Source organism: Coturnix japonica, chromosome 3 (genome assembly GCF_054131305.1).
Source record: "Coturnix japonica strain WE chromosome 3, WE-NBRP24, whole genome shotgun sequence".
NCBI classification, from domain to species: Eukaryota; Metazoa; Chordata; class Aves; order Galliformes; family Phasianidae; genus Coturnix; species Coturnix japonica.
This window is the reverse complement of record NC_140665.1, coordinates 23014506-23032169: the sequence shown is the minus strand read 5'-3', so window position 1 is coordinate 23032169 and position 17664 is coordinate 23014506. Positions and strand designations below refer to the sequence as shown.

The 17664-nt window shown below is 35.6% G+C and overlaps 1 protein-coding gene across 10 annotated transcripts in view; it reads left to right on the top strand.

Moving 5' to 3' along the window:
* Positions 1 to 17664, top strand: part of SYT14 (synaptotagmin 14) — an 84185-nt gene that overhangs the window by 46792 nt on the left and 19729 nt on the right. For all 10 annotated transcript variants that reach the window (XM_085543010.1, XM_015857367.3, XM_015857366.3 and 7 more), the window contains 2 exons: positions 8076 to 8344; positions 10360 to 10809. In XM_085543010.1, the coding sequence (XP_085399136.1) occupies positions 8076 to 8344; positions 10360 to 10809 (719 nt within the window). The remainder of the gene's footprint in view (positions 1 to 8075; positions 8345 to 10359; positions 10810 to 17664) is intronic.

Here is a 17664-nt window from a genome sequence, read left to right as displayed (position 1 = left end):
CAAGGTCTGAAGAAACAATTACCATCTCCCCTGTCAATAGGAAAAATAATTGATAATAAGTTTCTTATCCTAAAACATAACTAGCCATGTTCTCTACGCTGTGTAGATTTTTCACCGAGGAATATGGATATTCCAACCTATTGTCTTCTCAGATTTCTTTTATCTTTTAACTCTGTTGACATTCATTTTTTTTCTCAGATCTGAACCAGGTTTTTTTACATGTCATGTGTTGTTTTGTTTTCCTTTTCCTTCATCTTTCTTTCTGTCATTTTTTGTTTTATTTCATATGTTAGCAATTTTTCCTTTCTGCTTGCATCTTTTCTGTTTTTTCCCCTGCTGTTTGCTCTTTCTCTCATTTTCTGTACAGATTCAGTGAACTTCTCTCCCTTTTTCTTCTCATCCTTTTGCTGATTTACTAACAAGCTGTCACTTTGAGTCATTGTGCTTACTTTCTCTTTTTGCCTTTTTTCCCTCTTCACCTTTTTCCCATGCTATTATTATTATTACTATTTCCAGTGCAAAGCTGATGATAGTAGAACATTCCATGATATTAGATCTCTGGCTGGTGGTTTGGAGGTTTGTGATTCTGATCTTAAACAATTTGTTTGTGTTCTTAGATTAATAATAATTTAGAAGGCTTGAAGTAAAAATGAATAAAAGCTAGAAGAAACGGCTTGGGTGCCAGACTTCAAAGACTTGCTTTTAATTCTACACTTCCGTGAAAGGTTTCTGTGTGGTTATGAGTGCTTCAGAGCTATATTCACAACGATCTTTATTGCCTTTCATTTAAATCTGTACTTCAGTTCTCTATGTGTAAAGTGCCAAACCTGTGAACTTCCACTAGTTCATGATGATATTTGTGTATATCAGTTGTTATGAGGTAACTAAATCAGCATCATGTAAGTATTCGGAATGGTTAGGCAGAAAATTAAGCGCACACTCTACTGAAATACTCAGTGCAAAATCATTGTACCACTGCTCTGTGTCAGTGTCCCATGCCAGCGTTACTTCTATTATTTGTTGAGTAGTATTTGTTCTCAAATTTACTATGGAAGTAACACAAAGGAATTAAAGCCAGCGTTGTGTTCTTATATTGGAAGAAGTTCTTCATTGAAAATATCTTTCCTGATTCGTTTTAACCAATCACAGAATTGTAGGGGTTGGAAGGGATCTCTAGAGATCATCGAGTCCAACCCGCCTGCCAAAGCAGGCTCCCTACACAAGAGTTTGTGGTAGAGGTAGTACTTATGTCTTGCTTAAAGTAGGAAAAAATGGAGGATTTCTGTTGATTTTTGTGACACATGGATCTAATACCATCAAACTAGTAATTACCGTGAACTTAGAAGTGTTTTCTGGTAACATTTGGGAAATTTGTAATTCTTGTTAAATCAAAAATAGATGTACCTGAAATAAATCACAAGTATTAAAATATTCAATAACACAATACATATGGCACATTAATCCTGCTTTCTAAACGTGCTTTTTTCTTTATTTGAGACCAAACAAAATGAGAAGCAGAATGTTGCCAGAACATTAGTTGTGTATTATGGTATTTTACTAGGATTTGTTTTCCAGTTCTCAGTAGCATCATTTCCACCTTTCCCACCCTTCATCCTGCAACACAGCTCATGTATTGCATGTGTAGTACTATTCAACTAGACTGGAATTTGAAGTGGAAATTGTACTCAACTGAAGTATAGCAGGAAAAGATTTTCTGCAGTCCCTGTCCAACTACTACAATACACAGATTGGTCAGAAATGGAAGCTCTCATTGAGAATCATTTACAATGTGTAGATTCTTTAGAGCTTTTTAGCTGTTAAACTCAAAATTCTCTCTCTAGCATCTGAAAATGCTGGAAAGCTGAATTTAGGTAAGGTTTCAGAAAGATGATGAAAGGCATTTCCTTGTCACCAAGACATCCTAGAGATTTCAAAGCAGATTGTCAATCATCTTTGGCAAAAGTGACTAGTAGTGTATTTTAAAAGAAAAAAAGAGGAAGTATTATGAATTAATTTTTGAGAGTGGTAATTTTGCTAATTTGGAAAAAATTAACAGTAAACAGAGGCATGGAGCAATATCTGTTCTTTTGGGAAGTTAGCTAACATAGTAATTGGAAGAGAAGTGTAAAAGATTGACTGCTTATAAAAAAGCAAAGTGAAACCAGCATCTAAATTAAATGAAGTTTTTCTGTCAAGGATGTTCAATTAACATAGTTATTACAAATAGTTTACCTAAGGAAATATACTTGTGGGAGGGAAGCCAGGTGACTTTACAATTTCATTTCTTTAAGATTATTGCTTCAAAAAAGCTTTTTAGAGTTGGACATAGCCTCGGAAAAGCAGAGTTTTTACAATGTCATTTAAAATGATGAAAAAAAATAATCTTCAGGAAAGTTTGATCAGATTTATTTATATTTACCTCAATACGTGAGTAACGTGTTGAACCGATGGTTTATGTAGTCATTGGGGTGTGTTTTGGAAAGCTGTTCAGAAAGAACTGGATTAAACTATTTTCTATTCAAATTATTAAAAATACAATTTAACTATCATTCTCTGATTTCTTTTTAAGTAAGAAATGAATTCAAGGAATCCTAATGTGTAATTTTCATTCAATGACAACCAAAATATTTGGGAAGGAAACTAAAGGATTTCTTTGACAGTTCACAATAATGTTTTAATAATGCATTTGTAGTTAAATGTTCTAATTTAGGCTAATTTTAGAAATAACTTGGAATTCTTCAGCGTTGTGGCACTTTTTTGTGATCTTTGTTCTAGAAGGAATATTTGTTGTCTAGTGGACTGTCTCACAAGTCAGTAGTCATTGCAGATAAGAGTACATTCTTCTTGTCAGTAAGCAAAGCCAAGCTGTAGTTCTGCAGTCTCATAATGTAAACAGATGAAAAAACAAACAAACAAACAAACAAAAAAAAAAAACCACTGTGCAATTATCAGTAGCTTCAGCTCATCTTAGGCCTTTCCTGAAGAAGAAACTTGAAAGCAACTTGAAGAAATATGTATCTATAAACACTGTTTTTAGTATTAAGTTTAAATCTGGGCTCATGCTTACAGGGTATGTAAATCTTATAAACATTAAGGAACAAAGGGAGCTTTTAAACAAGATGGAACAATGTGATTACCTTTCTTGTGTTTGAACAAATTGCTTGATTAAGGCAATAGTTCTTCAATGATCAGAAGTCTAAAATATGGCAAATAGAAGAAAGCTGGTAAGACTTTGTCTGTTGCCCACAGTCACTCCATACCAATCCTGTGTTCCCTTTATTTCATTAAGGCTTATGCCATAACTCTTTCAGAATAGAAATAGAGGTATATGTATATTTTTTTTAATTGTGAAATACTTGTTTTTTCCTCATAAGGATGCATGTAACCCTCATTTTAAAGGAAAGAGAGCCCCAAGGTTTCATTCAATATTTAATGTTTGGATTTTATACTGCTTGTAACATGGAGTAATTCATTCAGTGTAATATTTTGGATGGTAAAAAAAGTTCAAACGTGCAAATTCCATTTGGACTGTCTGCTGCATGTCAGAAATCTCTAAGGGTATTTAATCATTCAGAATGAGAAAGGTTTCTTTAATTTTTAACCAAGTATTTCATTTTATGTTTTATTTAAATTGTCTTAACATTTACATAGAACCCCTTGAAGGCTTGAAAACTTGAAATTTCTTAGACAAAAAAAAAAAAAAATTAAAAAATATTGAAGTGTATGTGAAGATATAGGAAGGAAATATATTGAGTATGAAGATAATTATGGTAATTTCAAAATGTGACTTGCAAAATGATTAATTTATATCACAATTATTTGCTTAAAAGGAACTAGAAACCAGATTCCCAAATAATTTTTGTGATAACACTGCCTTCCAAAATAGCATGAACAGAAGAGTGACATATATGAGAAACTTAAAGTTGCAAAGGGGAAATTAATTATTGCTTATGAGACAAGGGAATTACAACCGTAGGGATAATTTCTTTTTCTCCATGTTGAGATAGAAAATCTCGGAATTATTCAGGAAATATGGGCTGAAGAAAGCTTAGTTTCTGCTGTTGCTAATGACAGCTTTTAGGAGAATTATTAAAGATAGCAGAGTCTAAACACTGTAAACATGGAAAGGAACATCTCCAGTTTCATGGTAAAATGTACAGACTTGTGTGGTCCACAAGGGACCTGGACATAGAGGATCACTGAGAGCAGAAAGATAAAATCTGAAAACCTACAGCTAAATCATTTCATATGCTTCATCTTGAAACTGATGCAAGAAATGTCATGTCCCCTCAACTCTCAGTCAGGCCCATGCAAAGGGACGTGGGAAAGGAGATTGACAAAATGTTGATCAACTTATCTGTGTGAATCAGCAAATTATGACCAGGGAACTGTGTACATAGCTGAATATTGGCTTCAGTGAATTGGAAATGATTGTGGCAAGGTTGAGTAAGTGTGGGATATTTACTCAGTGAAGTGGTGTGTGTGTTGTCTTTGGGATAGGAAAAGAATGATCCTTCTGGATATCCTGGAACCCAGGCAAACCAGCAGCTCTGACCACAAGAGGTGCTGATTAAGCTGAAGCCTCAAACTTCCAGAGTCAGGCTGGGGAACATAACCTTTCTCTTGCAGCATAATAATGCCAGTTTGAAGGCTGGGGAACACCTTGCCAGTTTTGGCTGAACTGTCCTACCACACCAACTGTGTAGTCTGGATTTGGAACCTTTTGACTTCCACCTGTTTGGGCCAGTGAAAGGTGAACTGCATGGGCAATATTTTCCTAGCAATGACACTATCATAACAGCTGTATAACACTGGGTTACTTCAATGGGTGAAGATTTTTACAAGTGCCACACAGAAGCTCCTGCTCATAACTGGCAGAAACGTATAGTTGCTGGTGATTGAAAAATACTGTTTCATAGCTGAGAATTTGGTCTATCAAATAGCATTACTGTACTCTTTGTAGCTATTGTAGTTTCCATGGAAATAAATGTGAAGCATTGCTTTTGGAGTAACCTACTTATTTAGGGTGAAAAAACAAGTTGTGAGATCTTTATTCTGTAGGTCTCTTTTCACCTTTTCTCTGTTCTGGCATTTCATGGGTTGGGAAGAACCTCTTAGGATATATGTTTGCTGGTTGGGTTGGTTTGTTTGTTTACTGATTAGTCCAAATTGATGCTATAATTGAATATGCTTATGCTCTCTGAAATGGCACAACTTATTTTCTACCTTGTGTGACAGCAGAAAGTGTCTTGTTAGTCTTGTGTAGAAAAGATGCTCCAATTAATTTTAGGTTTTCACTGTAACAATTTGCTGAAGAATAACTCTTCAGCAAATGCTATTAGCCACATTCAGTGGTTTTTGGAAGGCATTCTTTGTGTGTACAATTAAGGATAAATATAACAGTATAAATATGCACCTTTAAATAAAAATACCACATATATTTAAAAACAGTGATTCTATAAGTAAATATACAAACATTTCAGGTCATACGTTCTTACTCAGCTCCAAATGTCTTTCTCCAATGCAATCAGGGATAGCTCAGAAAGCATTGGCACTGCTTTCTTATTTTAAACTTTGGTATGTATGTAAAACGTTGTTGAACGATTATTATAGTTGTTAATTCTATGCAAATTTTTAAGGAAAATGCCCAGTATCAGACATTCAGTAATGCTGTATTCTCTTCTGTCTATAGAATCATTTATCTTTGATATTATCAATAATTATGCAATCATGTAATTGAGCAATTTCAGGGAGCCGTAACATGATATCATAATCTTAGTGAAACATTTACTGCTGGGAGGGGGAAATTAATATTAAATAATACATGCTCATTTAAAACTAACTTTAGAGTTGCCTTTTCTGCAAAAACAGTTCATGCTAGTTGAGACAGACATATCCTTAGATTTTTAAAGCTGGCACTGGATTTTATTTATTTCCTAGATCTTATATGTTATTTCTGTGTAGTAAATAAGCATTCAAAAATATGTAGATGAAACCTGCCCCAGTGTTTCTTCTTTTCAGAGATCTTAAAATCACAGCTGGTTAATATTTCTGCTTTTCCTCACTTCTTCTCTGCCTACATTAAAGTACCTTTTCCGGCACGCAGCCTGTGCAGTTTTCCCATAGGGGCATATAATGGAGTTCATCAAAGTGGGAAAAAACGAAGCGAGTTATACAGCCATTTGTTTACTCATGTAAGACAATAATGGTGTTGATAGTTATCCAGAAATACTTTCATTTCTTTAGGCTGCAGAAAAGCTAGGAACTGAAATGTCTTTGCAGATGAGACTCCAGGTAAAAAAGGATTAAATTGTGTCACTCTATTCACTGTCTTTTTAAGGCTGTTTGTTGCCTTTTACAAACTATGGGCAGGAATTCTTTTGCTCTGAATTTGATTAAATATCTAAGTGATGAAAAGTTCTGTTTTCATGGTATAGAAAGCCAAAGAATGTTTATTGTTTTGTTATTATTAAAGTATCAGTTTATATTCTAAAATGGTGTTTATATAGTTTTACAGGCACAAATAATTTAGTGTCCTGAAAAAATGCTGTCCTACATCCCTTCATGTTTTGCAAATAAACTTTCCCCATTGCTCCCCCATGTGATTTCAAGATTCTGACTGTCCCAATTGAGACCTCCTTTTCACGTGTAAGGCTGTATTTGTATCGACTGGAATGATGACAGCAGTTTGAGTGTAGGATTCCCCATCTGCTCATTTTATCTGTTTCCTGCTCTGCGGGGCTTGAGCTTCAGGAGCATAGAACTAACAGCAGAGAACCTTTTGCATTTTTAAACTTGGGATTGCTCTGATAGGGCTGCCTCTGATGGGTTCATCAGGGGAGAGGATTCCAGACAACACAATCATTTGGTAATTTGTCTTATCTAAAGTTCAGAAAAGCTCACTGGGAGCCCAGTGGAATAGGGAAGAACACTGCATTCCCCAAAAGATATGGTCTTTGAGGCCAGAGAAAAATCTGTGAGGTACATATGCTCAATAACAAGCTATGTTATCCAGATAGATTTTCTTACATGTGAAAGCGGTATGTCTGACACCAGAAAATATTACTGCTATGAAGTCTTTCTGCATAAGTTATTTCTTGCTTGTGAGTGGTATTGAAATCTTCATTAAAACTTCCATAGCTGACATAGGTAAAACATATATCACATTTTGCTTATCCTTGGTATTAATTTCATTTCATATACTACATGTCTTTCTGTCTTTTCCCGTCTCTGTGCAATGCTGTGTAGTAAAATCTGAGATTGATTGAAAATTGGAAATCATTTGGAATTAACTTTCTTTATCCATAGCCATGAATCCTGGGTTGATTTTCTGAGAACCCTTTCCCTGCAGTTCTGTCTATTTAGCTAGTGTAAGTCTAAAACAAAGATGCTGAGCATCGAGCATTCACCCCAAACACTAGATTGCTCATGGTGCTATTTTCAGTGGCTGGAGCCCAGTGTCTACCTTCTTAACCCTAGGTATTCTATGGTATAGACATTCTAAACAAGTAGAAAAGAATCTGTCTCTGAGATGCTGCTTCTTTTGTTAAATTCAAAGTGAGCAGAGTTCAGTGGTGTGAAAAGGCTCATGTCAGTCTTTATTAGTAATTTATTTGTCCTCTGAGTTTAATTTACTGGCTGAGCAACTGCATGGGAGGTAATCAGAAGTTAGATATCATGGCTTTAAGAAGTGTATTTTGTTTCCATAATTGGTTTACATCCCACCTGTAGAGAATGTGACTCAGGATACCCAAAGGTTTTTGCAAGGTAAGCATCAAGGATTTCATGCTCAAACTTTTTGCCATGTCGTATTTGTGCTATGTTTATTTATATATGATTTTCAGTTCATTTTGACTATATTCTTAATACTTTACTTTTTCCTACATTCTTCATCTGAGAGATCACTGCTTTCATTTTCAGTGAATGTTTTTCAGTAGTATTTTTATCTAGTTTGTAATGTAAAAAAAGGACCATTTTAAATACTCTCTCCAGATATTCAGGATTACCATTTTCCTCAGAACTATTTCAACAGTAAATGATCAGAAAGTAAATAAAGAATTTTCACTTATTCTCAGCTAACTGCATTCAGAGAATGAGAAGAACGCCTCCACTAGATGAACTGCAGCCACCTCCATATCAGGATGATAGTGGTTCTCCTCATCTATCATGTACACCTTCTGAAGTTGGAGATGGTAAATGTGAATTTTCTCAGTGTAGCAACAGTCCGAGATGTTCATATAAGTGTCCAAGTGAGGGAAGCACAGGACATGAAATAGAAAGCTTCCATAACAAAGGATATGAAGAGGATGTACCAAGTGATAGTACAGCTGTCCTTAGTCCAGAGGTAAGTGAAAATGGTTGAATGTTCTGAAGTGTCATATAGTGCAAATTTCTGGAGCTTTTTTCCCTAAAAAACAAAAAAAAAAAAAGTGGAGAAATTTGAACTCTAATGTTACAGCTTATCCTTTAAAAAAAATAATAACTGTTTGTCAGAATATATAATAATAGAATTTCAGATTATTAATTGTAGTTATTGTTATGTCTGAACTTTCAAACAAGTTCCCAAAGAGTGCAGATTATTTTTGGAACCAGACAGAAACTTTGTAAGGGCTGAAATAAAAATTCATTTCTTCCACTTTTTTTTTTTTTTTTCTAACCTAAATTAAAGCAAAAACCAGAGAAACAAAAACAAGAAAGGGTGAACACTTTCCATGCTGAAGCAACTGATTATGTGAAATCTTAAATGATGCAGGGGGAAAAAATTACAAAAAGTTTTTTAAAAAATTATCAGTGATGTAATAGAGATTTAGATCACTTAATTTTCCGCTTTTTCATTCTAAGTCAGAGTGATATTTATTAATAATTACTAGAAAGAAATTATCTGTAATTGACATGTCCTTGATGAGTCTTGAACAACCAGTTACTGCACCAGTATGTAATGGGTAAGTGCATTACTGCTGTAGTGTGCAGAAGAGGCTCTTTTTGGTACAAATCTCCCTTTGGATTTTTTTCTCAAGTTTTGAAGTGCATGTCAGGGAGCAGTTCTGATGTGTCAACAGCTGTTTCTGTCTTAGAAAACCTCCTGGCAAGTTATGTTGTGTTCTGAGGTGCTGGTGCAATATATGGAAGGCCCAGCTTCTGTATGGATGCAAGGTCCTCCAGCAGATAGCTGCCTACATGTGTCTGATGGTCATTTAAGGCTACAGTCTGTGAATTTCATTGCTTAAAAAGACATAGTGTGTGCATATGATCCTCAAACCATAATAAATGACAGCAAATATAATGGGAAGAGTTACGTGTCATGCCAATAAATGGTGTAAATGTATGTAATAGAATACCATTAAGATTTTTTTACAACCATTCAGCATCTCGTATAGTGAGGTTTTCAGAGGAGTGAGTTCTCATAGTTAAGTAGCATCCAGTTTAAAATAAGAGTGTAACCATACCAAAAAAAAATGGCCATACCAGATCTGGAGGTTGGTGACCGTGCCTTTGGCAGGGAGGTTGAAACTTGATGATCCTTGGGGTCCCTTCCAACCCAAGACATATAAATAATCAAGCATATCTTTGCTAACATGAAAATACACAGTGGATGTGTTTATTTTCCATTTTTGGGATAACTTCTTATATGCATAGGATGTTGATGTCTTGTACCTATTGTTCAGTATTGTCATCAAACCGACTGTCTTAAAAACATAGCGGATCAGTATTTTATTCCAAATTCAAAGTGTCAAGAAACAGTTTTAAAAATTAACTTTACAATGCAGTTTTAGGACTGATGCTGTTTATGGGAAGTTCAGAAACTGTTCAGAACAGACATGTTGTATGCAGTGTTAGTTAAGTTACATTAATAAAGTCATGATAATTCTTGGTGCGTCTGTGGAACGCTTTTTTAGCTGCATGTGCAAATAAGTGTTGTAATTCCTATATTCTTTGCTGGCATTTGATTATGCACTCAATCACCAGCCAGGTCTCAAAGTACCACAAAATGTTAACATAAAATGTGTGTATACTTGCACGAAAGTAAGGTAATTATATCTCGTAACATATGTGTATGCATTTTAGCATGTGGGTCAGAGAAGAAGAGATCATAAATACTGCCTAATTTAATCCAAGCTCTGTCTGATTGGCTCCTGGCTTTTGGCAGTATTGGCCAGGTAAAGTCTTTTGATTTTATTTTTTTTCTTGGATGCTAGTCAGCATCTCTTCAGGCTTTCAGTGCTTAATTAACTTGTTTATGAAATAAACAAGATCATAGTCACTTCATATTGCTTAGAGAAAGCCATGTATTTCCATTCTAGATTTAATAATAGAATACAATAAATAAATAAATAAAGTCTTTTTTTTTTTCTTCTTCAGGATATGTCAGCTCGAGGATCATCTTCACAGCTTCCTAAACCTTTTGATCCTGAGCCAGAAGCTAAATATGGCACACTGGATGTGACTTTTGACTATGACTCACAGGAACAGAAGCTTTTGGTGACAGTGACAGCTGTCACAGACATTCCCACATACAGCAGGACAGGTGGAAGCTCGTGGCAAGTACACCTAGTTCTTCTCCCCATAAAGAAACAGAGAGCAAAAACCAGCATCCAGCGGGGACCGTGCCCTGTCTTCACGGAGACATTCAAATTTAATCACGTTGAGTCTGAGATGATTGGGAATTATGCAGTTCGCTTTAGACTCTACAGTGTGCGTCGCATGAAAAAGGAGAGGATTGTGGGAGAAAAGATTTTTCACTTAACAAAATTGAATCTTCAAGGGAAGATGTCAGTGCCAGTGATATTGGAACCTTCTTACAGTCTGTCTGTGAGTATTAAATGAAGCAGAATAAGAATGCGGTGATGTACATTGTCCTAAATTTTGTACGAATGGTATGTATATTTATAGCCGTCACATTCACTGGATTTTTTCAGCAGTCATCATATTAGCAGAAAGATAACTTCCTTAAAGCTTCTGTAAGTACATTTAGTTCCCACCTGCAAAACCTGCCTGCATTTTTCTTTTAATTACTTAGAATTTTCCAGTCTATAAATAGGCATATTTTTGTATAAATGCATATTACGTATATTCACCTGCATAAGTATAATCTTTCCCCTGCAACCCACAGTTCTTCAATTAAAATAGTAAAAGCTAAAAAGCTATAGTAGCCAATGCCCTCCATCTGTTGCAGATAATTCTTGGTTTCAATATGTATTTTAGTGAAGGAAATACGTAAAAGAGCAATTCAGAGAATGTAAAACCATTTTTAATAACTTCAGATTAGAACCATGTAAGCAATTGATTCCTGGCTCAATCTGAAGTGAAAAATAGTGTGAAAAGTACAACGAACTTGGAAAGGACTTTTACTGGGGGGAAAAAGAAGCTACCAATCTAATGAACAATTTTCCCCCTCAAAAAAATTTAACTATACTACTCTTAATAAAGCAAAGTATCTGTAACTAAGGGCAAACTTAAACACTGTCAAAAAACAGGAGTTCAGACTGTATGTGCTCAGTCCAAGCATTTAGTGATGAGGGTGGCTGCCAGTGGTACAGTAGATTACAGATAAATCTCCCTTCTTCCCAAGGGAATGTCAGGTTGCATTTCCTATATTTCAGGAGGTAAGATTTTAAGGTTCATTTTAACTGTTTTTGCATCTCTATAGGCAATATTTCTCTTTTTTCTTTCCTGCAAACTTCTAAATAAGCTTTTGTCTAAAATGGGGTGTTTGCATGTTCTGGTCAGGGCTTCATAGACAAAGAGTGCATGAATGTTGATTGCTTAAGAGATTTCTGTGTTTTAAATAATAGACTTTTGGGGAAAACAGATGATTTAGCAAGGGCATCTTTATTTACATGGTTGTCTGTTTGTTATTTTTTAACTAAAAGTGGAGGAGAAAGGAATATTTTTGCAGTTAGGAAAAAATGGAGATTGTTCTGTGTTTTCCAAAAGAAGTTGAAATTGTCATTTCTGTCAAATATGAGTATTGCAAAAGACATTCAAAATAGAATACCATTTTATTTAGTGATTAAAAGTAAACCAATTAAAATAAAAACTGAGATTAAAATTCACACCTGATGGAGTATAAACTACCAAGAAAACAGCGTTGTTCTGATTTCCTAGGAGCTACAACTCATTCTGTTTCAAGGATGGAGCATTTCACTTACCTGGTGTGAACTTTACTAATGCTGTGTTTGTTAGTTTTGTAGCTAGGGAAATGTAATGCTACACTTATTTTGTATGTGTTCTCAATAGGACCAAATAATGTTTTCTTTTCTTACCGAAGTTAGAAAGAAAGAGGCTAATGGTTTTGATTTGTATATCCCTCAAGTGCATAGAATAGGCTTTTGGTGGTTATTTGTGCATTGGTTGTTCTTTATCACTTCTTGAGCTTTTGCGACAATGGGAGTGTAAACAAATTCCAGGAGGCATCATAGATGATAAGACTGGATTTTATTTTCTGTGATGGTAAGGATTTCTGTATCAGCATTCTTCTCTAATTTTTCCGTTTGGGGGGAATGAACACAAATAAGGAATATTTGTAGGAAGTGAAACGTTCTTCCAGAATTGGTTACTGTAGTGGTGTTTAGGCAGATTTCTTTTTGGCCTTTCTATTGCTCAAAAGAAACCTTCATAGTTCTGATAGCTTGAATAAGGATCCACAGTTGTTGGTTTTTTTAACTATGTAAATCAACTTCTAAACCTTTAGAAATTCCTATATTTCACTATAATTGCTTTATTATTTCTCTATTAGTATTTGTAAACTATGTAATGTTCATTTAGTGAACAGACCTACTGTTTTATTTTGCTACAGTGCAAAACGTATTTTTTTGTTTGTTTGTTTTACTGAAAGCAAGGGACTGTCCTCTGTCACTGTGTTCAAGCTGTTATTATCAACAGTCAGGTCAGCTTGACCGCAGACTTGTGAATTTTCATTAGTAAACATGTGAGTGTTTCATTTCCAACCTGAATTTCTTCTTGGCCAACTTATAATCATTAGTTGTTATCTAGCATGGTCCTTTAACTTAATTATTCTTAGGTGTTTACCTCTGGGTACACTCACACCCTGTTTGTATTCTTTCTCCACTGTGCTTTTATCTGAATAAAGCAGTGATCTTTGTGCCATTATAATCATAAGGCGGGCAGAAGTTACTTAATAGGAGAATGTAAGTGTTGTTTCACCTTGGAGAGATTCAGGGATGTTTGTAATCATTAAATCCATGATGAGTTATATTCTAAGTTCTAAATTAAATTTACTTTGCTCAGTTGAAGAGTGTTGTTTTGTATTCAGAAATGTTTGTAGCTGACAGCTTTCTATGACATTAGTAATGGACACATGAATGTTAACCTGTTTTTTCCACTGTTTCTCATTATATGGATTTTATATTAAATATACCTCTTGTCACAGAGATTTTCTAATCCACTGAAGCATCTGTGCTAATCACTTCTGCAGGAATATATTTTATTTGCTCTGTTTGTGCCTCATAATATATTAATGTATTTTATTAGCTGATTGTCTACCTTATGATTGTATAAGAACAGTTAATATCCTGTGAAGTTTAGTACTTTTTTCAGTTTTAACCTAATGCTATTCACAGGAGAGTTTGAGTAAGGTGAACCAGCAGGTTTAGTGTATTTGGAAAATAGCGGTATGTTCACATGAGCTGGGCCTGCAGCTTTCTCTATTTATTGTTAAAATGTGGACAAGTACACGACATGGTAAATATATAATGGTTGTATGCTCTTAAATAGATTCCAAAGCTCCTCAAGGCTTCAAATATATTCAAATATATTTTACAAATATATTCACAAACTTTCTTCCTCAAGACTTCAGCCTGTTTGTCATCTTCTTACCTTTCATATAACATCTTGCACTAGCTGCTTTTACAGTCTTGTTGCTATTAATCATTAACAGTCATTCACTGAGTCGTTCCTGTAACATAAAAAGGTATGTTTCCATTTAATAGATCCTCTTCAAAAACTCCTTTCTTCCTCTGCATGGTTTCCCCTGCATTTGTTCTACTTCACTTCTGCTTCTGTAGTTCTAACTCTTCCATCATGTTACCCAAGACCACTTTGGTATGTGTTCACTACAGTTCTCCCACGTAACAAGGGAATTCCTCTTCACACGCTATTCTCGGCTCTCATCACACACTGAATGAAATATCTCAGGCTTCCTTCCACATTCAGTATATGGGCAAAAAGCAACAGAAGCAAAATGAGCTAGGGAGATTGCATATATTGCTGTTATCTGAAATTCCTTTTGTATTTCGGCCATTGCATCAAAAGTTAATATATCAGTGGTGTGCACTGTTACTTTTCATGAATATAGTTTGCTTAGGAAGACCTGATGACATTAGAGAAATTCCCTTTAACACAACGGTTGTCAATTTTTTGTTCATTTGTTTTGGAGTTCTGAATTTATTGTAATGCTGTTTGTTTTTCTTCAAGAAGTCTCTATGGAATTTTTCTCAGTTGCACATTGTTCTGCTTACTCAAAGAAATTTTCCTGATGGTGAAGAACAGTCTTTAGTACGATAATAAAATCTTATACGCATCTTATTGAGGAAAATCCTTTTAGAAACAATAAAAAAAAACAAACAACAAAAAACAAAACAAGTGTGTAGCCCTCTTCATCATCTCACAGGTTCCTTTTCTGATATAGAATGAAAACCAACAATGGTATGTTTTATATTTTTGATCTATTTAGGAAGTTGAAGATAAAAACACGTATCTGTCTGCAGAGCAAATTGAGTGATCCTTTATCTTGAATTGTCAGTAACAATATGTTTGCTGTGGAAAATTAAATTTATCTTTCTTTCCAAAGAAAGTTTTAATATACTGAACTCCTAAGTGTGACCCATATGTGAAGGGATGAATGGTATGAGCAATCATTTGTGCATTAGGGATTATTTTTGTATGTCTTTTCTATAAATAACCAGATTGTCTGAGAGGGGACTTGATCCAGGTTTATAAATACCTGAGGTGTGGGAGCCATAGTGGTGAGTCTGGTCTCTTTTCAGTAGTGCGTGGGGACAGGACTAGGGGTAATGGGATGAAAGTACAGCATAGGAAGTTCCGCACGAATGTGCAGAAGAACTTCTTTACAGTGAGGGTGACGGAGCACTGGAACAGGCTGCCCAGGGAGGTGGTGGAGTCTCCTTCTCTGGAGATATTTAAGACCCGCCTGGACGCCTTCCTGTGTGACGTGGTGTAGGGAGCCTGCTTTGGCAGGGGGGTTGGACTCGATAATCTCTGGAGGTCCCTTCCAACCCCTACAATTCTGTGATTCTGTGATTCTGTGAAATATTTTAATTACATTTTTGAGCAATATGATTATTTCTTCATGTAACATATAGAAATACTTCTAGCGCTGAGAATGGTGGTTAATTGTTTAATATACTTGTTGGTGTTAATCACCTCATGTACACTTCCTTATGTGTGGGGCTTAAGGAATTTTTTCCATGTTGCCCTTTGTGTCATATATCTGCTATTCCTGCTAATGGATATTTATCATTTCATAAACTGCTGAAAAAGAACATTCAGAAAGTCATATTTTTTCTTGGGAATTCTTGGCCAGAGTTGAACTGACAGGTTTTGTGTAAATCTGGTATTTTTGTCCCACTGATGACTTCACTGCTATATTTTAATGGTATGATCTATTCAGGCTTTAATTTGGAAAGGTAAATACTAAAGTTTATGTGCAATGATTGTATTTTACTAAACTGAAGCTACCATTTTAATACTTTAAGTCACTTAGTGAAAAGGTAATTAAGATTTGTCTAGGAAACAGATGATCTTTTTCATGGAATTTTATTTATATATGTTCCCTTTCAGTATTTAAAGGAAGCTTATAAACAAGAGGGAGACCAACTTCTTATATGGCCTGATAGTGTTAGGATAAGGGGGGTCATTTTTAAACCAAAAGAGGAGAGATTTAGATTATGTATTTGGAGGAAATTTTTCACTTAGAGTGCAGTGAATCACTGGCACAGCTGCCCAGAGAAGCTGTGGGTGCTCCATCCCTGAAGTTACTCAAGGCCAGGTTGAATGGAGCCTTGGACAGCCTGAACTGGGGAGGGGAGGGCAGCCCTGACCATGGCAGGGGGGTTGGGACTATATGATCTCTAAGGTCCCTTTTAACCAAAGCCATTTGACAATGATTCTGTTATTCAACTAGAATTCTAAGAAAAAGGATTGGTTCCAATGTTATGGTGCATAAATGCTTCCATTTAGCTTGTGCAAATTATGTCCATTGAAGTAAGGGGTAATTTAGCATCAAACGCATTGTAATCAGGGGAATTGTTGTTGGAGTTCATTTGAATAAGTGGTGAAAAACATGGGAGATCAAAACTAGTTCTTTGACACAGTAAGATAAGTCTGCGCTTTTTTGAAGGATATTATAAGATGATTGGAAAGTGGTGCTCATGTCAATGAGGCTAGAGGAGAACTTAACAATATTTGGCAAATGAAGCAGTCTCCCCAGTGTGGGGTTGGTTATGCAGCATTTGAAGGCAGTGTCCTAAGTAAGGACTTTCCAATCAGCAGCTGTTATTTTCTCAATGCTGTTACTGCCTCAACTGTTTGTGCCCGTTGTGTGGTGTACCCACAGCACAGCCCCTGTCAGCTGAGTCTCCTTCTGCTTGAGTCTTCTAGATCTGGAGAGAAGCTCAAAAATAGGATCTGGTCAGTTTATACAGGCCTACCACTACAGGAGTTCAGTGGTCATATTTAAAAATGAATTGTTGTTTGCTTTTCCTGATTGTTCTGTGAGTACATCTAACCATTCATGGCAATCTGTGGCATGTTATTAGTCTATTCATCCAAGAAGCACTTGACTAGATTGAGACCATGAAGCCATTTAAGTCCCATACTTACAACTATTAGTTGTAAGAAAATACTATGAAGGTGCTGTCACTAACATGAAATTTCCTCTGTTGAAGACTACAAGCTGCTGCTTAAATATTCCTCAGTCAGATGTTTTAGTGGAGGTAAATTCTTTAACTTTCAAGTCCAGGAGAACTTTGTTTCCTTTTGAGATATGGAGCTTCCCAGCTGTTTTATTTTCGCATCCTTTGTATTTTCTTGCTTGTCTGTATACATACATACAAAAATGTATTGTCTTTTATTACTGTCTTTCAAGGGAAAAATGGAAAACACAGAAGCAGGTTACTGCTTGCAACTTTGAGCACCTTCCAGCAAAAGCACGTGTGCTGTTTTCTACCAGTGTATTTCCATTAGGGGAAACACTGATCAGAGACTCTACACAAACAGATCAAGTTACCTAGCCTGCAAATTCATAAGTTATACTTGTGCAACTTCTAAAGTTAGTTTTCAGTTTATTTACTAAATGGTTCCTCTCCAGAGTGTTGCAGTGTAACGTAAGTGTTCTGAGATAGCATTCTTCATTTTGGACTTGATCTCCTGACAATTGCTTTGAGGGATATATTAGAGCTGCTTGTATTTGTGTCAGATAAAAATTTCTGTTCATAGGGTGTCTTTTGCAAGGGATCTTTTTGTCCTCACATACTAGCATCTTGTCAGGCATAGCCCTCAGTGCCTGACCTTGAGCTGCATCTTTCATGATGCAGTTTGTCTTTCTTTTGTGCTCAGTCGGCTGTCAGCTGGTCCCTGGAGAACCTAGCTTGTCTCCGGTTCTCACCCTTCCTTGTAGTTGCTGTG